This window comes from Aspergillus pseudodeflectus (assembly GCF_044049435.1).
Source record: "Aspergillus pseudodeflectus strain CBS 756.74 chromosome Unknown BJX68scaffold_104, whole genome shotgun sequence".
Classification (NCBI taxonomy): domain Eukaryota; kingdom Fungi; phylum Ascomycota; class Eurotiomycetes; order Eurotiales; family Aspergillaceae; genus Aspergillus; species Aspergillus pseudodeflectus.
In genome coordinates this window covers 14,202-31,368 of record NW_027263880.1, presented here as the reverse complement: position 1 = coordinate 31,368, position 17,167 = coordinate 14,202, and the positions used below count along the sequence as shown (strand labels likewise).

At 53.1% G+C, this 17,167-nt stretch overlaps 7 protein-coding genes across 7 annotated transcripts; 4 read left to right on the top strand and 3 right to left on the bottom strand.

The window, feature by feature from the left end:
- Positions 1-1,096: 1,096 nt before the first annotated feature.
- Positions 1,097-4,737, bottom strand: BJX68DRAFT_274264 (uncharacterized protein; the record flags this gene model as incomplete). Its single annotated transcript, XM_071047629.1, has 8 exons — positions 1,097-2,466; positions 2,519-2,750; positions 2,810-3,058; positions 3,117-3,221; positions 3,272-3,782; positions 3,912-4,080; positions 4,177-4,416; positions 4,695-4,737. 8 exons carry the CDS (start codon positions 4,735-4,737, stop codon positions 1,097-1,099), a joined length of 2,919 nt encoding a protein of 972 aa, XP_070892357.1.
- Positions 4,738-5,283: 546 nt separating this feature from the next.
- BJX68DRAFT_259716 (carboxylesterase family protein) lies at positions 5,284-7,025 on the bottom strand (the record flags this gene model as incomplete). The annotated part of the gene is made up of 3 exons (XM_071043754.1): positions 5,284-6,309; positions 6,385-6,729; positions 6,789-7,025. The coding sequence occupies 3 exons, from the start codon at positions 7,023-7,025 to the stop codon at positions 5,284-5,286; spliced, it is 1,608 nt and encodes a 535-aa protein (XP_070892356.1).
- A 422-nt stretch (positions 7,026-7,447) lies between these two features.
- Positions 7,448-9,938, bottom strand: BJX68DRAFT_259715 (beta-glucosidase; the record flags this gene model as incomplete). Its single annotated transcript, XM_071043753.1, has 6 exons — positions 7,448-7,885; positions 7,917-8,079; positions 8,193-8,816; positions 8,898-9,702; positions 9,800-9,850; positions 9,887-9,938. 6 exons carry the CDS (start codon positions 9,936-9,938, stop codon positions 7,448-7,450), a joined length of 2,133 nt encoding a protein of 710 aa, XP_070892355.1.
- Positions 9,939-10,863: 925 nt separating this feature from the next.
- BJX68DRAFT_273246 (phosphatidylserine decarboxylase-domain-containing protein) lies at positions 10,864-11,758 on the top strand (the record flags this gene model as incomplete). The annotated part of the gene is made up of 3 exons (XM_071047404.1): positions 10,864-10,884; positions 10,960-11,501; positions 11,593-11,758. 3 exons carry the CDS (start codon positions 10,864-10,866, stop codon positions 11,756-11,758), a joined length of 729 nt encoding a protein of 242 aa, XP_070892354.1.
- A 1,279-nt stretch (positions 11,759-13,037) lies between these two features.
- On the top strand, positions 13,038-14,218 carry BJX68DRAFT_273245 (epoxide hydrolase family protein; the record flags this gene model as incomplete). The annotated part of the gene is made up of 3 exons (XM_071047403.1): positions 13,038-13,276; positions 13,327-13,604; positions 14,082-14,218. The coding sequence occupies 3 exons, from the start codon at positions 13,038-13,040 to the stop codon at positions 14,216-14,218; spliced, it is 654 nt and encodes a 217-aa protein (XP_070892353.1).
- Positions 14,219-14,727: 509 nt separating this feature from the next.
- On the top strand, positions 14,728-15,588 carry BJX68DRAFT_259714 (uncharacterized protein; the record flags this gene model as incomplete). The annotated part of the gene is made up of 3 exons (XM_071043752.1): positions 14,728-14,967; positions 15,010-15,326; positions 15,528-15,588. 3 exons carry the CDS (start codon positions 14,728-14,730, stop codon positions 15,586-15,588), a joined length of 618 nt encoding a protein of 205 aa, XP_070892352.1.
- Positions 15,589-16,118: 530 nt separating this feature from the next.
- BJX68DRAFT_259713 (uncharacterized protein) lies at positions 16,119-16,457 on the top strand (the record flags this gene model as incomplete). Its single annotated transcript, XM_071043751.1, has 1 exon — positions 16,119-16,457. One exon carries the CDS (start codon positions 16,119-16,121, stop codon positions 16,455-16,457), a length of 339 nt encoding a protein of 112 aa, XP_070892351.1.
- Between the last annotated feature and the right edge of the window lie 710 nt (positions 16,458-17,167).

Below are 17,167 nucleotides of genomic sequence, written 5' to 3'. Positions count from 1 at the left end.
TATCTCAACAATTAAGCGGGTTCTGAAGCGATACCATATTAGGAAGTGGAAGTCAAAGAATAGAATACCTTAATCGAAAGAATCAGCGAAGAACCGATACAAATTTGCGAAGTTGTGGTGGAAATATAAGCTTTGGAAGCGCTGGGCCTTCTCCGATGAATGTAGCGTCCAACGGAAGGCCTCCATCGGGTCCAATTTGTCTTTCGCTATCACAAAGAGGGCTTTAGGGAGGATCTAGTGAATCTTGAGGTTCATGGGAAGCCTATATCGCAGATGGTTTGGGCTTCTATCTGGCGTGGTGGCCGGTCGAAGTTGGTGGTCATGGAGAGGGACCCTGAGGCTAAAAAGCAGGGATATAGCGCGAATAGTTACATCTGGGCGCTGGAGGAAGGTCTTATTGAAAACTACAAGCCTGGCTTCATATTCCAGCAAGATAACGCCCGGATTCATACAGCAGAGAAGACGCAGGAGTGGTTTGAATCTCATGGGATTTGGGTTGTTGAATGGCCTCCACATTCACCAGATTTAAACCCGATCGAGCACGTCTGGAATATGCTAAAGAGGACTCTTTTAAAGCTTCATCCCTTCCTCTTTGAGGAAGGAAGGGCTCAGACTGACTTGAATAACTTCCATGAAGCTATTCAAGAAGCTTGGTGGGCCATCCCCCAGGCCTCGATTGACCGTTTGATCGATTCCATGCCTCGCCAATAGAGGCAGTAATTCGAGCGCGTGGCTGGTACACGAAATATTGAATAGCTTCAATTTGCATGTATTAGAAGTCTTAATTCGTTGTGGTTGTTGGATTATCGATATTTGAAGTTGGTGGGTGAACTATATATTTTAGGGTGTGCACAGACTTTTTACCTATAGTTGTATTCCATTTTCAAGATCCTATCTATCAAACTGACTGCGCAGCAGCCTTACGGCTCCGAGCAGACAAGCAAGCTACCTACTCTCATACCCCGAGCCCCGACCTTAGTCCTTGGTATTTAGTATTTAAGACACTTGATACAACCCTCTAACCACGCAGCGCCTCCATCAGAAGAGACAGCCACAAAAACAATCCATCCCATTTCGATTCCCATACATATCCACTCTACTCCCCACACTCCCTCCCACCCCGCCCCCCACCAATCCAACACTCAACAAAGGGCACAACCCTCACCTCACCAACAAGCCCATACTCCGCCTGAACAGGCACAGGCGCAATATTCTCCGTTCCCTCGGCGTAAAAGTGTCCGCCTGTCACGAGCTTCTTCCAGATCGGACGGAGGGCATTACCCAGGGGCGTTGCGATGGTTATCTCGATTGTATTTTTCCCGTCCAACAGATAGGGCGTTATGTCGATACAAGGGCGGTAGATGTTGATGGGCGGTAGGTTGTGGGCGTTGATGCGTACTTGCACTGTGTGTGAGGTTGGTGGGAGGTCGAGGTATGCGCCGCTGCTCTTGCGGGAGGTGGGATTCCAGGTGAAGGTTGTGGTGTAGAACCCGCGGCCGCTTGTTGCGGAGAGATCGGGCGATATACTCGTCCAGGGTTTCAAAGTGTTCAGGTGTTTATATGTAGAGTTCCACATCGTCGTTCCGTAGGTGTCGTATAGAGCCGTGGGCGGGTCCCAGTGTTCGACGGTCAGCGTCCAGTCCTGTAACCGACGCGGGGACTCGACGAGAACTTTGAAGGCGTGAGTCTTCCCATTCGAGTCTTTTATGGTAACGGCGGACGGAAGACCAGGGATGAAATTTCGGATCTTGACTGTTCTTCCTTTATCCCTGCCTGTATCAGAGGGGATCGCGATGTCGAGGATAGGCCCCGTGGTAAACGTCAGATGGTCTGGCCGCGATGGCCCCGGGATAAACGCAAGAAGAACACTTTCGCCCTCGGCGAGCTCGAAGAAGATGCGCGTTGTATGCTTTGTTTGCGTATATGTCGGGATAGGCGTGACATCGCCTGTCCAGGGATCAAGGCGGTAGGGGATCCCCGTTGTCTCGAACTCAACGAACCCGCTGCTGAGAATAGTATTTGAGGAAGAACGCTCGAGGCTATTGAAGAGAAAGACGTAGTCAGCTCCATTATCTGGACCATGTCGCCACTGCGTGAACCATGGACTTCGCGTGGCTAGCTGGGCTCGTGGCTGGATGCGGAGCTTCTTCAGTGTCTTCGCCAGGCTCCCATCCGGTGCGTCGTGGACGTTGGTGAGACGGGAGATTTTGTTGAGGACCTTGGTAACGTGCTCAGTGCATGCTGCATCGAATCCCAAGCATCCTGTCGGCTGTCCACCGAGGAATATCACGGGGAGACCTGCACGGGCATATTCAGCAATGCGATCAACGCCCTCAACAGTCATGCTCTGGCTAGCACGAACGACCAGGGCGCGGAAGGCCTGGTGCTCTGGTGCGAGGACACCACGGGAGACGTGCGCGGAGGGCAGCTTGAAGTTGTCCGGGCTGAGATACTCGTAGGTATACCCTGGATATGCGTTAGAGCGGGATAGGGAAGGTTATTCAAGGGGATAGCGAACCAGCTTGGTTTAGGTCCTCGGATGTATACTCTGGCGTCACCTGCGGATATGTTGTATATTTCGAGTAAAAGGCAATATCCTTCTTGGTAACACCCGTCTGAGCTATTGCAGACACTCGGGCGATATAGTCCATGGCAGGGCGATAGTAGTCCCACCCGGGCTGGTGAGGGCCATGCATATCCGAGACAAAGTACACAAAGGTGTTGATACTAGGCCATGTGGTATTCGGATACTAGTGAAAGGATAAGACATGGCCACGACTGAACGGAACTGGGCAAGGTAGAATCTTACCGGGCCAGAGTGTGGAAACCCATGCAACACAAACTGATTCACCGAGCCGACAATAGAACGGTTCACCTCCCAGAGAAGCCGCGTAAAGTTCTGTTGGTAGGCAATGGGGTGGTTGGCCCCCAGCTCGGAGGAGATGATATTCCTGCCTGCGAGGTTGGCGGCTCCCGCGTACTGCCGGTAGCCGTCGATTTCATTATTGAAGCCCAGGCTCTCACACTCGGGGGCATCTACCAATGGGATAATCGTGAGCTACAGGCTGTGGTTAGCTGTCTCCGGAATTTCTCTTCAGCTCATGATGGGCACTGACCATGTCAACGGGCAAGTTGTACCCTACTTGCGTGGAGAACTTGACGCCGAGAGATTTCGACCATTCGCTCAGAGTCTTGAGGTATTCGGCATTTAGATCTCCGAGCTGGTATCGTCAGTACCTCTCAGGGTATGTTAGTAGGCAAACGTTCATACCGTCGCTCGATAGTCAGCCACATGCCTATTCCCCGCATCCTGCTCATCCGTAATCCACCAAGTCGCCGGCTGCGGCTTAAACCCAAGACCATTCTGGTGGAACAGGAGCGGCAACCACTTTGAAATCTCGTGCCCTGTTCGCTTCCGAAAGGCCGCTGGCAATCCCGGCGTCCAGTATATCTTGTTCGGGATCTCCTGGCTGTTCTCCCACGCGTTATTTGCGACCTCTGCAATCAGCTCACGTGTTCCATTACTGAGGAGGTACTTTTCCCAGAAATCTGCAGTGACACGCGCCCCCTTCGCGGAGAAATGGTCCACGACCCAGGAGCCGTTGTTCAAAAAGCTCGTTGGCTCGCCCTGTGGGCCGTCTAGGACCGATGGGGACTGGTAAACCGCATGGCGGAAGATATGCTCGTAGATAACGAATACCACATTTTCAATCCCCTTCCCCTTGGGGAAGCTAATCGACAAGTGGCCGTCAGCGGTAACGTTTGAGGTGATGTCAATCAGACTATCAGCCGCGAGGGTGACCTGCGTCCGTTCAGCCGGCGCCCCATGCGGCAGGGTCCCCTCGGAACCAGATGCCTTGACAGAGGAAACAGCTGTTCCGGCAACAACGGCCAGTAGGTTTCCCGCTCACGGCTCAGACCCCGGGCCCCAGCCTGAGATCTTCCCGTTGAATGATCCGTCAATGGGGATGGTGAAGTTGTACGAGGTAAGATCCCAAGCTTGTCCCTCATCATCCAATTCTGCAGGCACACCCTGGCCCATGGAAGCTCCGATGGCAAAGTCCATAACTAGGCCGTTATCTCATTGCGCCTGCAGAAGCTCCTTGAAGAGGATTTCTACAGCCATTCGTTAGGATTGGCCCAGTATCCAATATACCTTTTAAGGGGGGCACTTACGCCACGGCTCACTACCCCAGTAATACTTTGACCAGTCAACAGGGACGAAGTACCCAGGGGTCGTTTCGTATCCGTAAAAGGGTAGTATCTCTAGCCCACCAGCTCCGACATCCTTTGCGCGAACAACATCTTGCACTGCCGGTGCGACCTGCATGGACGCGTCGGGAATCCAGTAGCGGAATCGAGGGCGCACGCCCACGGGGGGGTCTTTGAAACCGGCCCAGTCCGGTTCAGGGGTTCCTCTGGAGCAGGTTGCGTGACCCGTGAGGGCCAGGATGCTGGTCAGATAGTTGAGCTGGAACAGGCATCAAATTAGCTACCATCACATCCCCGGGGGTAATCGATATTTGACACAGAAGCAGGTACTCACCATGAAACGCATCGTCAGCATGGGTAGGTGGTTGCTTGCAACCTCAGCCTTGATGCGGAATCTGACCGTGTTGTCGATGAAACAACACAACTGCCCCTGGCTCAGGGGTCCAAAAGGTTGAAGGTCATATACCGCGTCGGTCACGGACCAATAATGACGCGGGCACGAGCATGGTCCTCCTCACCCCCCATCCCGCCATCCCCTCAATTGACAGACAATGACATTTTCCCGGGTTTCCCTAGAAGTCCGGGGTAATGGGCGCCGAGCTGCATTCATGTGATAAAGAGCCCACGCAAGATCTCCGAGCACGCATCTGCCGGATGATTTGCCGGTTCAACTACGTGCCTTTCTTGGTTGGACATTCCTGTCACTCCCGGATCCGGTCCGATCGGGATGAGCTTTGGTGCCTGCATTAGGGTGGATCGTGGCAGCGGTCAGACGGTTGGCGAACGTACCACAAAGGGCAGCACTGCGCAAGCCCGGGTAACCTCGATCAGCATGGGACGGGTTGCTGATCTATGCATCTAGATAGGGCAAAAAGTGACCTCGACTACCCGGGCCGGGCTGCTGTAATGTCTCCTTGGGGTAAGAACATCAACGGTTGACAACAGTACGAGTCCGGCTGTGCAGGCAGTATCTGACTATTGCCAGCTGTACATGATAATTGTGTGGATTCCCCAAGTGGGATTAGTACCCCAGTATCTAGCTAGTATCCTTGATACTGACATAACCAAGTCTCAAACCCTCATAGTCGGCGCCAGCCTCTTCCACATGTCACACCGTTCCCTCTGCGCCCTAGGAAGCGTCTCCATCCCGGTCATATTTGTCTCGATCCTAAGTCTCCCGCCTCCGGCGCCACCCCAGGGCTTCCAAACCGGGGCGGTCGAATCCCGCAGTGTATTCGGATCCAACGTGCGCACAAAACTAATATAGTAGTTCATAACAACGGGAACAATCCCCGCATTAATCGTCCGGATACTCGGCGTCGTAAACGACCCATAATCCGGACCGAATATCGCCTCCGTTTCGATCGTGTGCGGGACCCCGCGCCCGGCTGCTACCAGCGTCGGGTCTTGCACGTTGTACCGGTAGTTCCAGACTCTAGGCTTTCTGCTGTGAATGTATCGGTCCATGGACTTTGTCATTTCAATTCCTGGGCAGGTCAACACTGCGTCGCCGAGGGCTGCAGAGGCAGAGGGGAAGTATGCCGCGTGCTGCGGGACCGGAACGCGTTTCGGGTAGTGCGTGTTGATCAGATTCAGCTGGCGCCGATCCAGATCCGGGTAGAGGGCTTTGAACAACAGCGAGATCTCAGCGGGCGTAGATGCATTAGGTGCAAATATCGATCCCTCGTCCGTATCGCTTCCAACAATGAGCGGCAGCCGCAGGAACCGGCCCTGCCCGTACAATCGATACAGCCGGTCCCGGATAAGATCTCCGTCGATGACCGGCGTGAATTGAGCCAGGGCCAGCGCGTTGCTTCCTCCAGCCGGCACGTCCGGGTTGGAGAGGGCGGATTGCAGCACGGCTGCGTCTGCGGCCCGGAGACAGGACAGTGTGGAGCAGTTCGTGCCGGCCTTGAGTTGATCGTAGGTTCCCTGGGCTTCTGCCACTGTTTGCTGGCTTGGCCAGTAGGTGCTCTGCGCGATTGCCCCCACGAATAGACCCTCGTCGCGGCCGCCATACGCGGCGAGATGGTAGGCGACTGAGCCTGCACCGGCAGAGGCACCGTGGATGACAACGTGCTCGGGGTTTCCACCAAACTACATGTCGAAGATCATAACATGTCAACCTTACAATCCTTTCCAGTTGAGAAAAGGGCAGACAACAACGCTTACCTTGGCTATATGGTCCCTAACCCACTCCAGCGCCTTGCGCTGATCCAGTAGTCCAGCATTCAAGTCCCCATCACGAGCGATCTCCTTGCTCGCCAGGAATCCCAGCGCGCCAACCCTGTAGTTGAAGTTCACCAGGATAATATTCGACCCGGATTCACGGACTACCTCGGTGCCGTTGTAGTTGGCGTTTGCGTTGCTCGTGTATCCGCCTCCTTGGATATACACCCAGACCGGTAGCTTTGATCTGGGTGTTACCGTGGATGGCGCAAACACGTTGATAAAGAGGCAGTCCTCGTCAACTGCCTCTGAGATGTTTTGGCCTGCGCCTATACAGATTGGTCCGTACTAGAGATCCGTCAGCTATTTCATTTTGGTCCTAGGAAGGGGAAATGGGAGTGACGTACAGCGAACGCCGTTTGGACCGTTTCGGTCACGGGGGGATCTTGGGGAGCTCGGAAGCGAAGATCTCCAAGTGGTGGTGCCGCATATCGCATGCCTAGATACTGCAATACACCTTCTGAAACACTCGCCCCCTGATACTTGGAGTATCCCAGGTCAACGGTGAATGGCCCTGGAGCCGCGCACACGGTGTACCCGAAGACGGGTGCGAGCAGCGCCAAGAGATATGTCTTTAGGGCCATTGGTGATTTGGAGTCTAGCAGCATTGTGACCGAAAAGTGCTGTTAGGGTCTGAGCATCGTCTACGGTTGTCCGACAGCTTTACATATCTAATATGTAGTTGGCAGTTACTAGCCACTTAGGAGTGAAGGTTGGACATCCGAATAGCGATCCCAGCCGGACCCGATGCATCCGGTACGTCTGGAACCACTGGGAGAAGCCTCGGCCCGGCTACATGTGGTCTGGGGAACACAGTGTGGAGAACAGTCCGAGACGGGATGGGGTGACATTTCTCTGTCTAGCGAGCCAGTATATTCCGGGGACGACAGCCTAACAATTTCTGAACCACGTGCTACATGTAGCTCCCAGCTTATGAATTCTACATGGGCTTCTGACTATATACATTGTACAACTAACAATCTCAACTTACCCGCCCCGAGTCACATTAGATGCGTAGAGTGTCTCTAAGCTGAATATCCAAGACACTCTTGCCAACATAGATCTGGTAGTTCCCGCGCTGCAAGACCCAGGCCTGCCTCTTGACATCCCACGTGCTCAGATCCCTCCGCGTAAGTTCGAAATCGAATGCCCTCTGCTGCCCGGGCCGGAGACTCTGCTTCTCAAACCCGCGTAGAACCTCCTTCGGCCCACCTGGAATTCCCACATACAGCTGCGCAACCTCGGCAGCTTCGACCACGTTTGCAACGATACAGCTCACCTGCGCGACGACGTCCCACAGAGACGGAAGACCTCCCTCCTTGACGACCTTTCCGGGTGGTAGTTCTGCGAGATTGACCCCGTGCTTGCGGCGGACGGACAGCTGGGAGTATTTGAAGGTCGTGTATGTGAGTCCATATCCGAACTCGTACCGGGGGGTGATTCTCTTTTTCAAAGGCCTTGTAGTCGATGTAGACGCCCTCAGTAAAGTTCGACTGCGGGTAGTAGGCATTCAGATCACCCCCCGGTACCTCTGGACCAAGCAGCTCTCCATAGTCTGACGCCTTCTTGGCAACGGTGTACGGCAGACGACCAGATGGCGATTGCTTTCCATACATGACCTCAACCAAGGCGCGACCGCTATCCTGGCCCGGCAGATGTGCATAGAGGACGGCGGTGACATTTTCGTTGTCGATCCAGCGGTCAACAAGACGGATACCAGCATTGTGGATGACCACGATGGTGTTCTTCACTTGCTCGCCACGTTCTCCACCAACCCGTCCGAGTACGGGTCAGCCAGATACGGCCTATCCCAGCCCTCCGAGGACTGCTCGTTGATAAACACAATGCACGCGTCGCTTGCCGGGTTGACTTGCGGCTCCTGCGAGTAAAAGTCCCACGAGAGGAACGTACCGTCTTCGTATGCCTGTCGCTGAAACGCGTTGAAGGGAAAACCAATGTACGCGGGCGTAACTGATCCGGAGCCACCGCCGGAAATCAGCGTACCGTTGAGTGCGACGCCTGGGCCGTGGCTGTTGGGGTCCGCACTGGACGTGATGATGTATGCGATTGTGTAGTAGTCTGCAAGACGCCCGTCTGGGTAGACAAGGGTGTTGTCGAGTCCCATCCACCGTCCAGTGAAGTGCGTGGCAGCCACTGCGTCGTATCCAAACAGCGAGAGGAGCTTGGGCTTTCGCAGGGGTAGCGCGTTGTTGACGTTCTTGACCAGCACGTGGCCCTCTACTGCGCTCTGCAGGCGTGTCTCCTCGGATTCCGGATCGCGCGCATCAGTCTGGGTGTGTGGAAGCGTCAGGTTCACCGGCATCCCGTGTCCGGGGTTCCCCAGGGGCGAGTATCTGTACCATGCAACGAGAATCCTCGTGGCCATGTCATCAAGGCGAGCCTGAGACAGCTATCCATTCTTCACAGCCAAGGCCAGTGTCTCGTTCTCCCAGTACGGCGAAGTCGGCATCGCCAGGTCAAGTCCTGCGGTCGCACTCACAATACCCGTATGCTGACCGTCCCAGTCGGAGACCACGAAACCCTGAAACCCAAGCTCGCCCTTGAGTAGCCCATTCATCACCTTACTATTCTGGCATCCGTAGCTGTTGTTGATACGCTGATAGCTGCACATCGCCGAGCCAGCCCCAGCTTTGACGGCATCCTGAAACGGCCACAGATACAGCTCATGCATAGCCTTGTCGTCGATATTCGAAGACACCGAGTTATTCGCGCTCTCGGGAAACAGCATCGGCGGCATGCGGTTCGTCTCCTGCTCGTTGCCAATCAGGTGCTTGACGCACGCAATCACCGATCTCTGCAATCCGCGCACACTGTCCCCCGTCAGCGCACCAGCAAGATACGGATCATTGCTGAATCCTTCCCAATTCCGACCCCCCCTCGCAATTCTTCCAAGAGCACCCGCAACAGGACCCAGCGCAACATTGATCCCCTTGCGTCGAAACTCCGCACCCATATAGAATGCCCGCGCGTACGCAAGGTCTCGATTCCAGGATGCGCCGGCGTGGATGCCAGATGGGTATGCGTTGACGAGCTCCGCGCCTCTGATTCCCTGACCGGCATCTTGCAGGCAGATCCCGGGGAAACCGACGCGGGGTGCGCCGTAGGATGTTCCTGAGCAGCCTGTGATATTGCACCTGTAGCCGTAGGTGATGCGGTTCTTCTCGTCGTTTGTCATTTTCGCCACGAGGGCTTTGGTTTTTTTGTAGGCTGTTGCCCAGTCGTCCCAGCCTTTTATTTCGGCTAGAATTGTGGGATTGGAGTGTTAGCTTGCTGTTTCCACTGAGGACTTGTTTTTTATCCAATGCAATGCAATGCAATGATGACTGTGTGCACTTACGACTGTGGTAAACGGGCGCCGATCTGCCATATGACCAGAACCTTTCCAATGCTGCGGCATCAACTGATTGGTTCTATGCCTGGCAACAGACAAGCTGAGCCAGCTGTACGGCTACAATCAGCCACACCTTGAGACACATCATGATTTGTCGCGGTCTCAAAATCCCGGTTCGAGCAGGCCAGATGACGGGCATCGATGCCACTAGGATTTTGCAGAAGAAAGAACTACAACCGCACCATTTACTCTACACATTTTAAGTCACTCGCTTCGACCGCCAAGTACAGGGTGCCAAGCGGAGGATCATCTCCGGGTTTCTTCCCTGCACAATTTATTGCGTCGTCTCACCAGTCCGGGCCGGGTCCGGTCGGTGCAGCTTAGGGCTCGGGCGCCTACACAACAGCGTCCGGGGCGGGGCGGCATGTGCTTTATTATGCAAAGAGGATATTTGAGTGCGGCCGAGGCTCTTTAGTATCCGGCTCACTCTCTCTCTCTGTCATTCCCACTTTCCGGGACTGGGTTCCTGCACATTGAATCCTCTCTCCTGTCCGATATTAAGTGCGCCGGACCGGACTGTGACTGCCCCAGCCGGGATCAGTGTGCTCTAAGGTTCTTCTACTACCTACGCAGCAATGGATAGCCGGCACTGTACTTCGGCTTGAGGTAGTGTCCTTTTCCTCGACGCGCCTCTATCTCCCGTCGAGCGTTCACTGCCACCTTGCCAACTACTACAGCATACTAGAATGCCCAGCCCGCGTCGCTAGGCCACTTGGAATGGTGTAGCCCTGTTTACTAGCACCGTGTAAACACTCAAAACATGCCAGTGGTCACCCTGCGATTATGAACTGATGTACCCCTATCCGCGTCTTCCGATCCAGAAAGACGCCGAGATTCGGTAAACAAACATCCAATACCAGGTATAACCGGAGACTGCACCTCGCTAGATTTTATCCTCCGGGAGACCTGGCTGCGGAATGTATACACACATATATCGTACACTCTCCCCATGCAACGCTGAAGGTGTCCTCATATGGCCCCTTGATTGCTGTTCGAGGCGGCCGCGATCCATGACACCGGTGCGTACCAAGGTAATGGCCAAAATTGTTCCCAAGGGGACGATACATGCTCGAATATAAGCTGTCACAGCACGACAAAATTCGCAGTGGGCATGGTCATTCGTTTTCAGAGTAGCGAGTTGGGTTGGTGTTCGATATACGTCAGTCGGGCTGGCCGTTGCCGCTCGCTGCCCTTGCCCTCGCGGATTGTCGATCTACCAATACATCAAACCCGGCAGTCGACCGATCCACGAACCCGACAGCAACTCCTCCGCGGTGATCGTCGCAGACTCGCGCGTCGTCTTCTACGAAGCCGTCGCGAAGAGCAAGAAGATCTGGATAAAAGGCGAGGACTTTTCGATCACGAATCTCGTCATGGATAAGAAGATCGGGCCACAGTTCCATGATGGGCCTGTTGCGAGCTTTAGGCTGTCGCCGCAGGATTATCATCGGTATCATAGTCCTGTTACTGGAAAGGTTAAAATGTACAGGAGTATGCCGGGGGACTACTACGATGTTGATCCTCTAGCGATTCGGAGTGGGGTGGATATTTTGACGAGAAATGCGAGGGACTATGTCGTTATTGAGACGGAGGAGTTTGGCGAGGTGCTTTTTGTTGCTATTGGGGCAAGTCAGGTTGGGACTGTTGAGTGCGTACCCCTCCCAGCTCCTATGTCTATTTATTCACAGTCCATGTTCTTCTTGCCGTGCATCTCTGCGGTTACTAATGTCCGACAACAGGATAAACGAAAAGTGGCAAAAGCCCGGCGCAGAAATCAAAAAGGGCGACGAGCTGGGGATCTTCCAGTTCGGCGGGTCGAGTATTATTGTCGCGTTTCAGAAGGGCCGGATTCAGTTTGACGAGGATGCCCTGAAACGACCAAAGGGAGAGGAAGGGAAAAACTAAACGCGCCCGCGAGATATACTGCACTCCATAATCTCCAAGCCTTTTCGTCAGCTATCTCATTCAGTCCGGGTACCTACCGACAAACGTGACCCCATAATGCCACACCTCTGCCGCGCCCGTCAACGTGTTTCCGGTACCGGCCCGTACAGGGTCACCGATGCCCCGTACTAGCGTGTCTCAGGTGAGGTGATCTGCACGACATGTGAGTACCCTAGCAAGCGCCCTAGATCCTGACGCTTCTTGGGAACTTGATAACGTGGCCCCGGGAACTATATCCGGCAGTTGTGGCCGGGATTCTCCCGCCTGGGGAGGTGTTGCGATTGCGACACCATTTGCGGCTGTGAACTCCGTCCTCGTTCAAGAGTCACTGTACCGCGGCCCCCGTGACAGAATAGCAGATGCACATACGGGCCGGACATATATTGTCTCGAGGGACATACATCCGGAGCGGAGCCTCAGGGGCGCGTTTTGCTGATGCTACGGTGGGATTCTTCAGGAGAACAAGGCAAACGGTTCGGCCGGGGGTGGCTTTTTGCTTGTCCGAAGAGCTGGCCTGATACATGGCGATCACAGCAGGTTGGGAAGTAACTGACAATGTTCTCCAAGGCTACTTCTTTCCCTTCTCGCTTTTCATCTCTTCGTCCATTTCCTCTCATCAGCATGGCCGGGTGAGGACACTGGGAAGCTAGCGGAGTCTTCACCAGGTGCAGTTTCGCCATATGTTTTTACTCTCACGATACCCAAATGTATCATTCATTTTGTGTCTCACCTATAATCTATCTATGAAGACTACACTATCTTTCTATCCAGGGGTCTGCTATGATAGAGGCACATCGGATATGCGACAAATCGACTTTGACACAAAGGGCAGGTATCGCAAGCTGCTTGAGTGGCCGGTGTGAAACGCGTACGACTCCTCAGAATACCAAAGAAACAAAAGACCCCCTTCAGACTATCACTGATATACTGTTAGTAGTACTCACTTTGGTGAACAGAAAGAACATATAGGCAGGCCTGGCGATGGATCTTACCGGATTGGTCATAGCGGTCCGCTGATGCGTCAATCTCCCAGCTGACAGGGATCTGCCGGACTCTGAGTGGCTAATGGCAGTGAATGTTCGCGAAGCACCTACAAGATTCGATCTACGCCTTTAAGTCAGACTCTGGAAATGCTGGGTTATATCTAGAATATTCGTAGCGTTGGGAAGATAGTTGTTCGCCCCAAATCACACTTGCACAGTGGTTCCGACCAGTATACAGCACCCCACGCCCCACCACGATGGCGAAGAGCTTCAACACCCTCCCCGCAAACATCCCGGGAAACCCATCCCCATTTACCTTGCACGTGCCCAATGAGGCCCTAGCGGAATTCACCCAACTCCTCCGCCTCTCCCCCATCGGGCCCAAAACATGGTGGAACCAAGACACGACAGGCAAATTCGGCGTCTCGCGCGAATGGCTGACAAACGCAAAAGAGACCTGGCTGTCGACGGAATTCAACTGGCGCAGTCACGAAAGGTACATCGACAGCTTTCCAAACTTCAAAATTCCAATCAGCGATTTCGAAGCGGGGTCGTTGATATCCACTTCACAGCACTCTTCTCCAAGAAAGTCGATGCTATCCCGATCATATTCCTGCACGGGTATCCCGGGTCTTTTATGGAGTTCCTGCCTATGATGGGGATTCTTGCGAAAAGGTATACGCCGGAGACATTGCCGTATCATGTTATTGTTCCCTCTCTACCGGACTATGCCCTCTCAGGTGGGACCAGCGAGAACGTTGAAATGACGCTCGACCGCGCAGCGCGCATTATGAACCAGCTCATGCTGGATCTGGGGTTCGGGAGTGGGTATGTAGCCCAGGGAGGTGATAATTGTTACAAATCCCCTGACGATACGATGGGAAAGCGTTTAAGAGCCTCAGGCATCATAGATAAGCCGATACTGATAAGCTTATTAGTTAAAGGACGTTATCGTTTCATTGACGACACGATCCTGCTATGACTACGTTGCGTTGGGTTCCTATGTTGCATCCGAAGCATCCGAAGAGTTGTATTTAGAGATAGCTAGGAGGTCCAAGGTTTAGTCTTGAAACTATTCAGACCCCTCCTTTGAATCCTTACCCGTGACATCTGGTATTCTTACCTAGTTAACAGGCTAATCTACCCTGACAAAGTAGATCCTTAACAATTACTGGGGTGTATGTTGGTGCGGACCATACCTGTTCAGTATGACGCGTGCAAGGCGTTTCATGGTACTTCTAATGCTTCGCCCCCAACTTCAGGCTTACGGCCCTCAGATCAATGCTAATGGCTGTTCATAGTCAACATGCTCGTACTCAACCCGGACCAAAAACCTGGGTCCATGGACGACCTAACCGAGAAGGAAATGGAGCACATGGATCGCTCGAACAAATGGCAGGAGACGGGCTTCGCGAGCTTTCTCCGTATTATACTTTAGATGGAATATTATGGAACACTATTGTTTACCTGTTTTTGCTCTCAAATACGCAACCATATAACTAAAGAGATTCAGTAGTATGATGGAGAAACGTCACATGTAATCCTACAAAGATAATAAGATCTTATCGCGGGCTAAGTACACGACGGCAACCGGTTCCTCCAGCCCTACCACTCCTGGGTACTACCATCCACTGCCAGCCGTTATGTGAATCCAGGGTGGCAACCTTGACCCAGCAAAGGCCATGATGGGCTTTTATTGGCAGATTCTTGGATGTCTCTGAGACCACTACACCGAATTCGCAAATCAATGGGCCATCTTAGGGTGGGGTTACATTCAGGACGCTCGTCGCTAACCCCGACAGGTATAGCCCTCGCCCTGCGAAAATGGGGGCCGAATTCAGAGGCGGATATATTGGCTGTCATTTCCAACCAGACGAGAGTAGCAGCACCAACTCCTACTTTACTAGTAGAATCCTCGGTTGCAAGCAGCTGCCAGCCCATGCCATCATGCCTTCGCAGACAATCACCATCAAGTATACACCCGAAAAGCGCCTCTCGCTTCTGGACGCAATCACAAAGCGGCCCCTATACCATGTCAAGGTCAGCCGGCAAGTGCCCCAGATGGAAATGATTCGCCTGGCCGGTTCCCAGGAGGGGGGCAATAACAATCACGCCATCCCCGCCGACGAAGAAACGTACTTTGAATCGCGCGTGTGCACAGCGCAATTTAAAATGACCAGTCTAGATGTTAAGCTGCACATTTGTGAGCACTGAGACGTTGAACTGAAGCGCAAGAGTATCCTGAGTACGAGTTACTCGTTCGTCTCCCCTGCGCTCTCAGCGGGTGATGCCTTGTCTCCGACGATTTTGACGTGGGAGACGGATTCTGAGAACAACGCGGTCGGGAACTTTCGGCTTGTCGTCGAGAGGCAAATGGAGAGTGAGAGGAAAGTCCTCGTTCTATTCCGCAATGAGACATTTTCAAATGAGCTTGTGGGCACTTTTGATATTGTCGATGGTGGTCTCGATCAGTTGGTCAAGGATGAGGCTGTTATCTCAGGGCTGGCGATGCTGGCGATGAATCAGAGCTTCAACCTTGCTGAACGGTCATGTTCGGCAGATCTTCATACTTTGACTGCCTTCGTTTGTATATTCGCTATTTGACTACATATAATCGCTACATTTCACACTGAGAGTTGACCGTGCGTACAGGACCAGGAACAAGGCAGACAAAGCTAAATCATGCATGTCAGATGAAAGCGTAAGATCTCAAGATAAATAAGGTTGATCAACATATCTGTTTCCAGACTGCGTGCCATCATTGCTCATCGACTCAGGGGTGTCCTGGTCCCAACGGTGCGGTGCTGAGCTTGAGCACCTCAACTGATCAATACGTCTCCCGGCTGGCGCGAGAAGTGAAATCAATGGCAGAAGTACCGTCCACTATACTAGCTCAAGCTACGCCAGTTGCCTGGTGCTTTGGCTAAAACTCGAGGTGATCTTAAAATATCGTTGAATTGCACCTCGACAAGGTTGGTTGTCTCCAAAATCCACCAGTCCATTCGTTGTCCTCGAACCAGGAAAGAACCAGACGAGGTTACGTGAGGCCAAGACATGACATCCCAATGATCTGCACTGCGCTCCATCAAGCCCAATACAGCCAGGCTGTGCGCCCCCATCGCCCCACGTCCTGGGGGATCCACACGATCATCGCGGCTCGGCAATGGCTCAGCCGCACATTCAGGGCTCGGCGTACTATTACGACTTCTATAAAGCAGCTCACGCTGTTGCAGTTCGAGTCCGACCATCAACCCATTTCTCCTTTCAAGTCTGACAAGAGATTATTTCTCGTACAAACAACTTTTTTGAACCGCTATTCTCCTACAATCAAGACAACAATGCAACTCACCAGGTCTCTCACCTTCGCCCTGGTTGCCCTCACACCAGGTGCCCTCTCCTTCAAGATCCGCGCCTTCTCCGGATCCGACTGCACTGGCAGCGCCCGGGTGATCAACGTGTGGGACAACACCTGCCGAGACACCGACGTCCCCGACACCAAGTCCTTCCGCGTCCTTGCCTATGGGGCCCATCGCCAGCGAGCGAATTTCTACCGATATGGGAGTTGCATGGAGGAGAGGCAGGGCTGGTGGGCGGATGGGGGCAGTGATACATTCTTGAAGGATAAATGTATTACTCTGGATTGGACTGCAACGGCCTATGGGTCTATTTCAGCTTAGGTCCCTTACAAAGAGTGATGGTTCAATCAGAAGCGATCTATGTTTTTTTCCTCTTATATGCGTCCTCGGAAGTGGTTTCATTACTATGTAGAACCGGCCTGACGGGTCAAGGACCCTGCACCTATGGTTGCGGTATTATTACCAAGATGGATGGATACACTTTGGAGCACTATTTATTAACTAATTATTCCTCCTTTCGCCTACCGAGTAATTCTCCATCTTTGTTCTTCAGTTCAATATGTCTGGTCTCGAAGCACTCTCGTGGGCATAGCCTCAATTATTACTGGAGCCTTGTGGGGTCTCATTTGAGAATTTGCACTGGCGTTCCAAGTTCAGTAAGCACGGGGCAACTGCGGGCACAGATCCCCATCTAGTAGATGCACCACCATTGGCAGCTTACATCTTGTACGATCACAAATCCACGCAGTCCACGCAGCTGGAGGGTTGAATAATTCGAGCAATCTAGCCACGTCAAGTTCAGTAAGCGGGGTAATCCCCATGTTCTTGAAATTACATACTTTTCCTTTCACTATACGAAGGGCTTCTCAGCTATCTTGAACAAGTTACCGGACTAGAGTATAATAAAACTCAACGATAACAAAGTGGGGTTATCCCGTTTCTCTCAGACCTATGCTGGCAATCGCCTCCTCCTCTGCTCTTACACCGTGAGGCGCACATACAAAAGACGAATCCGACACAGCATTCTAGCC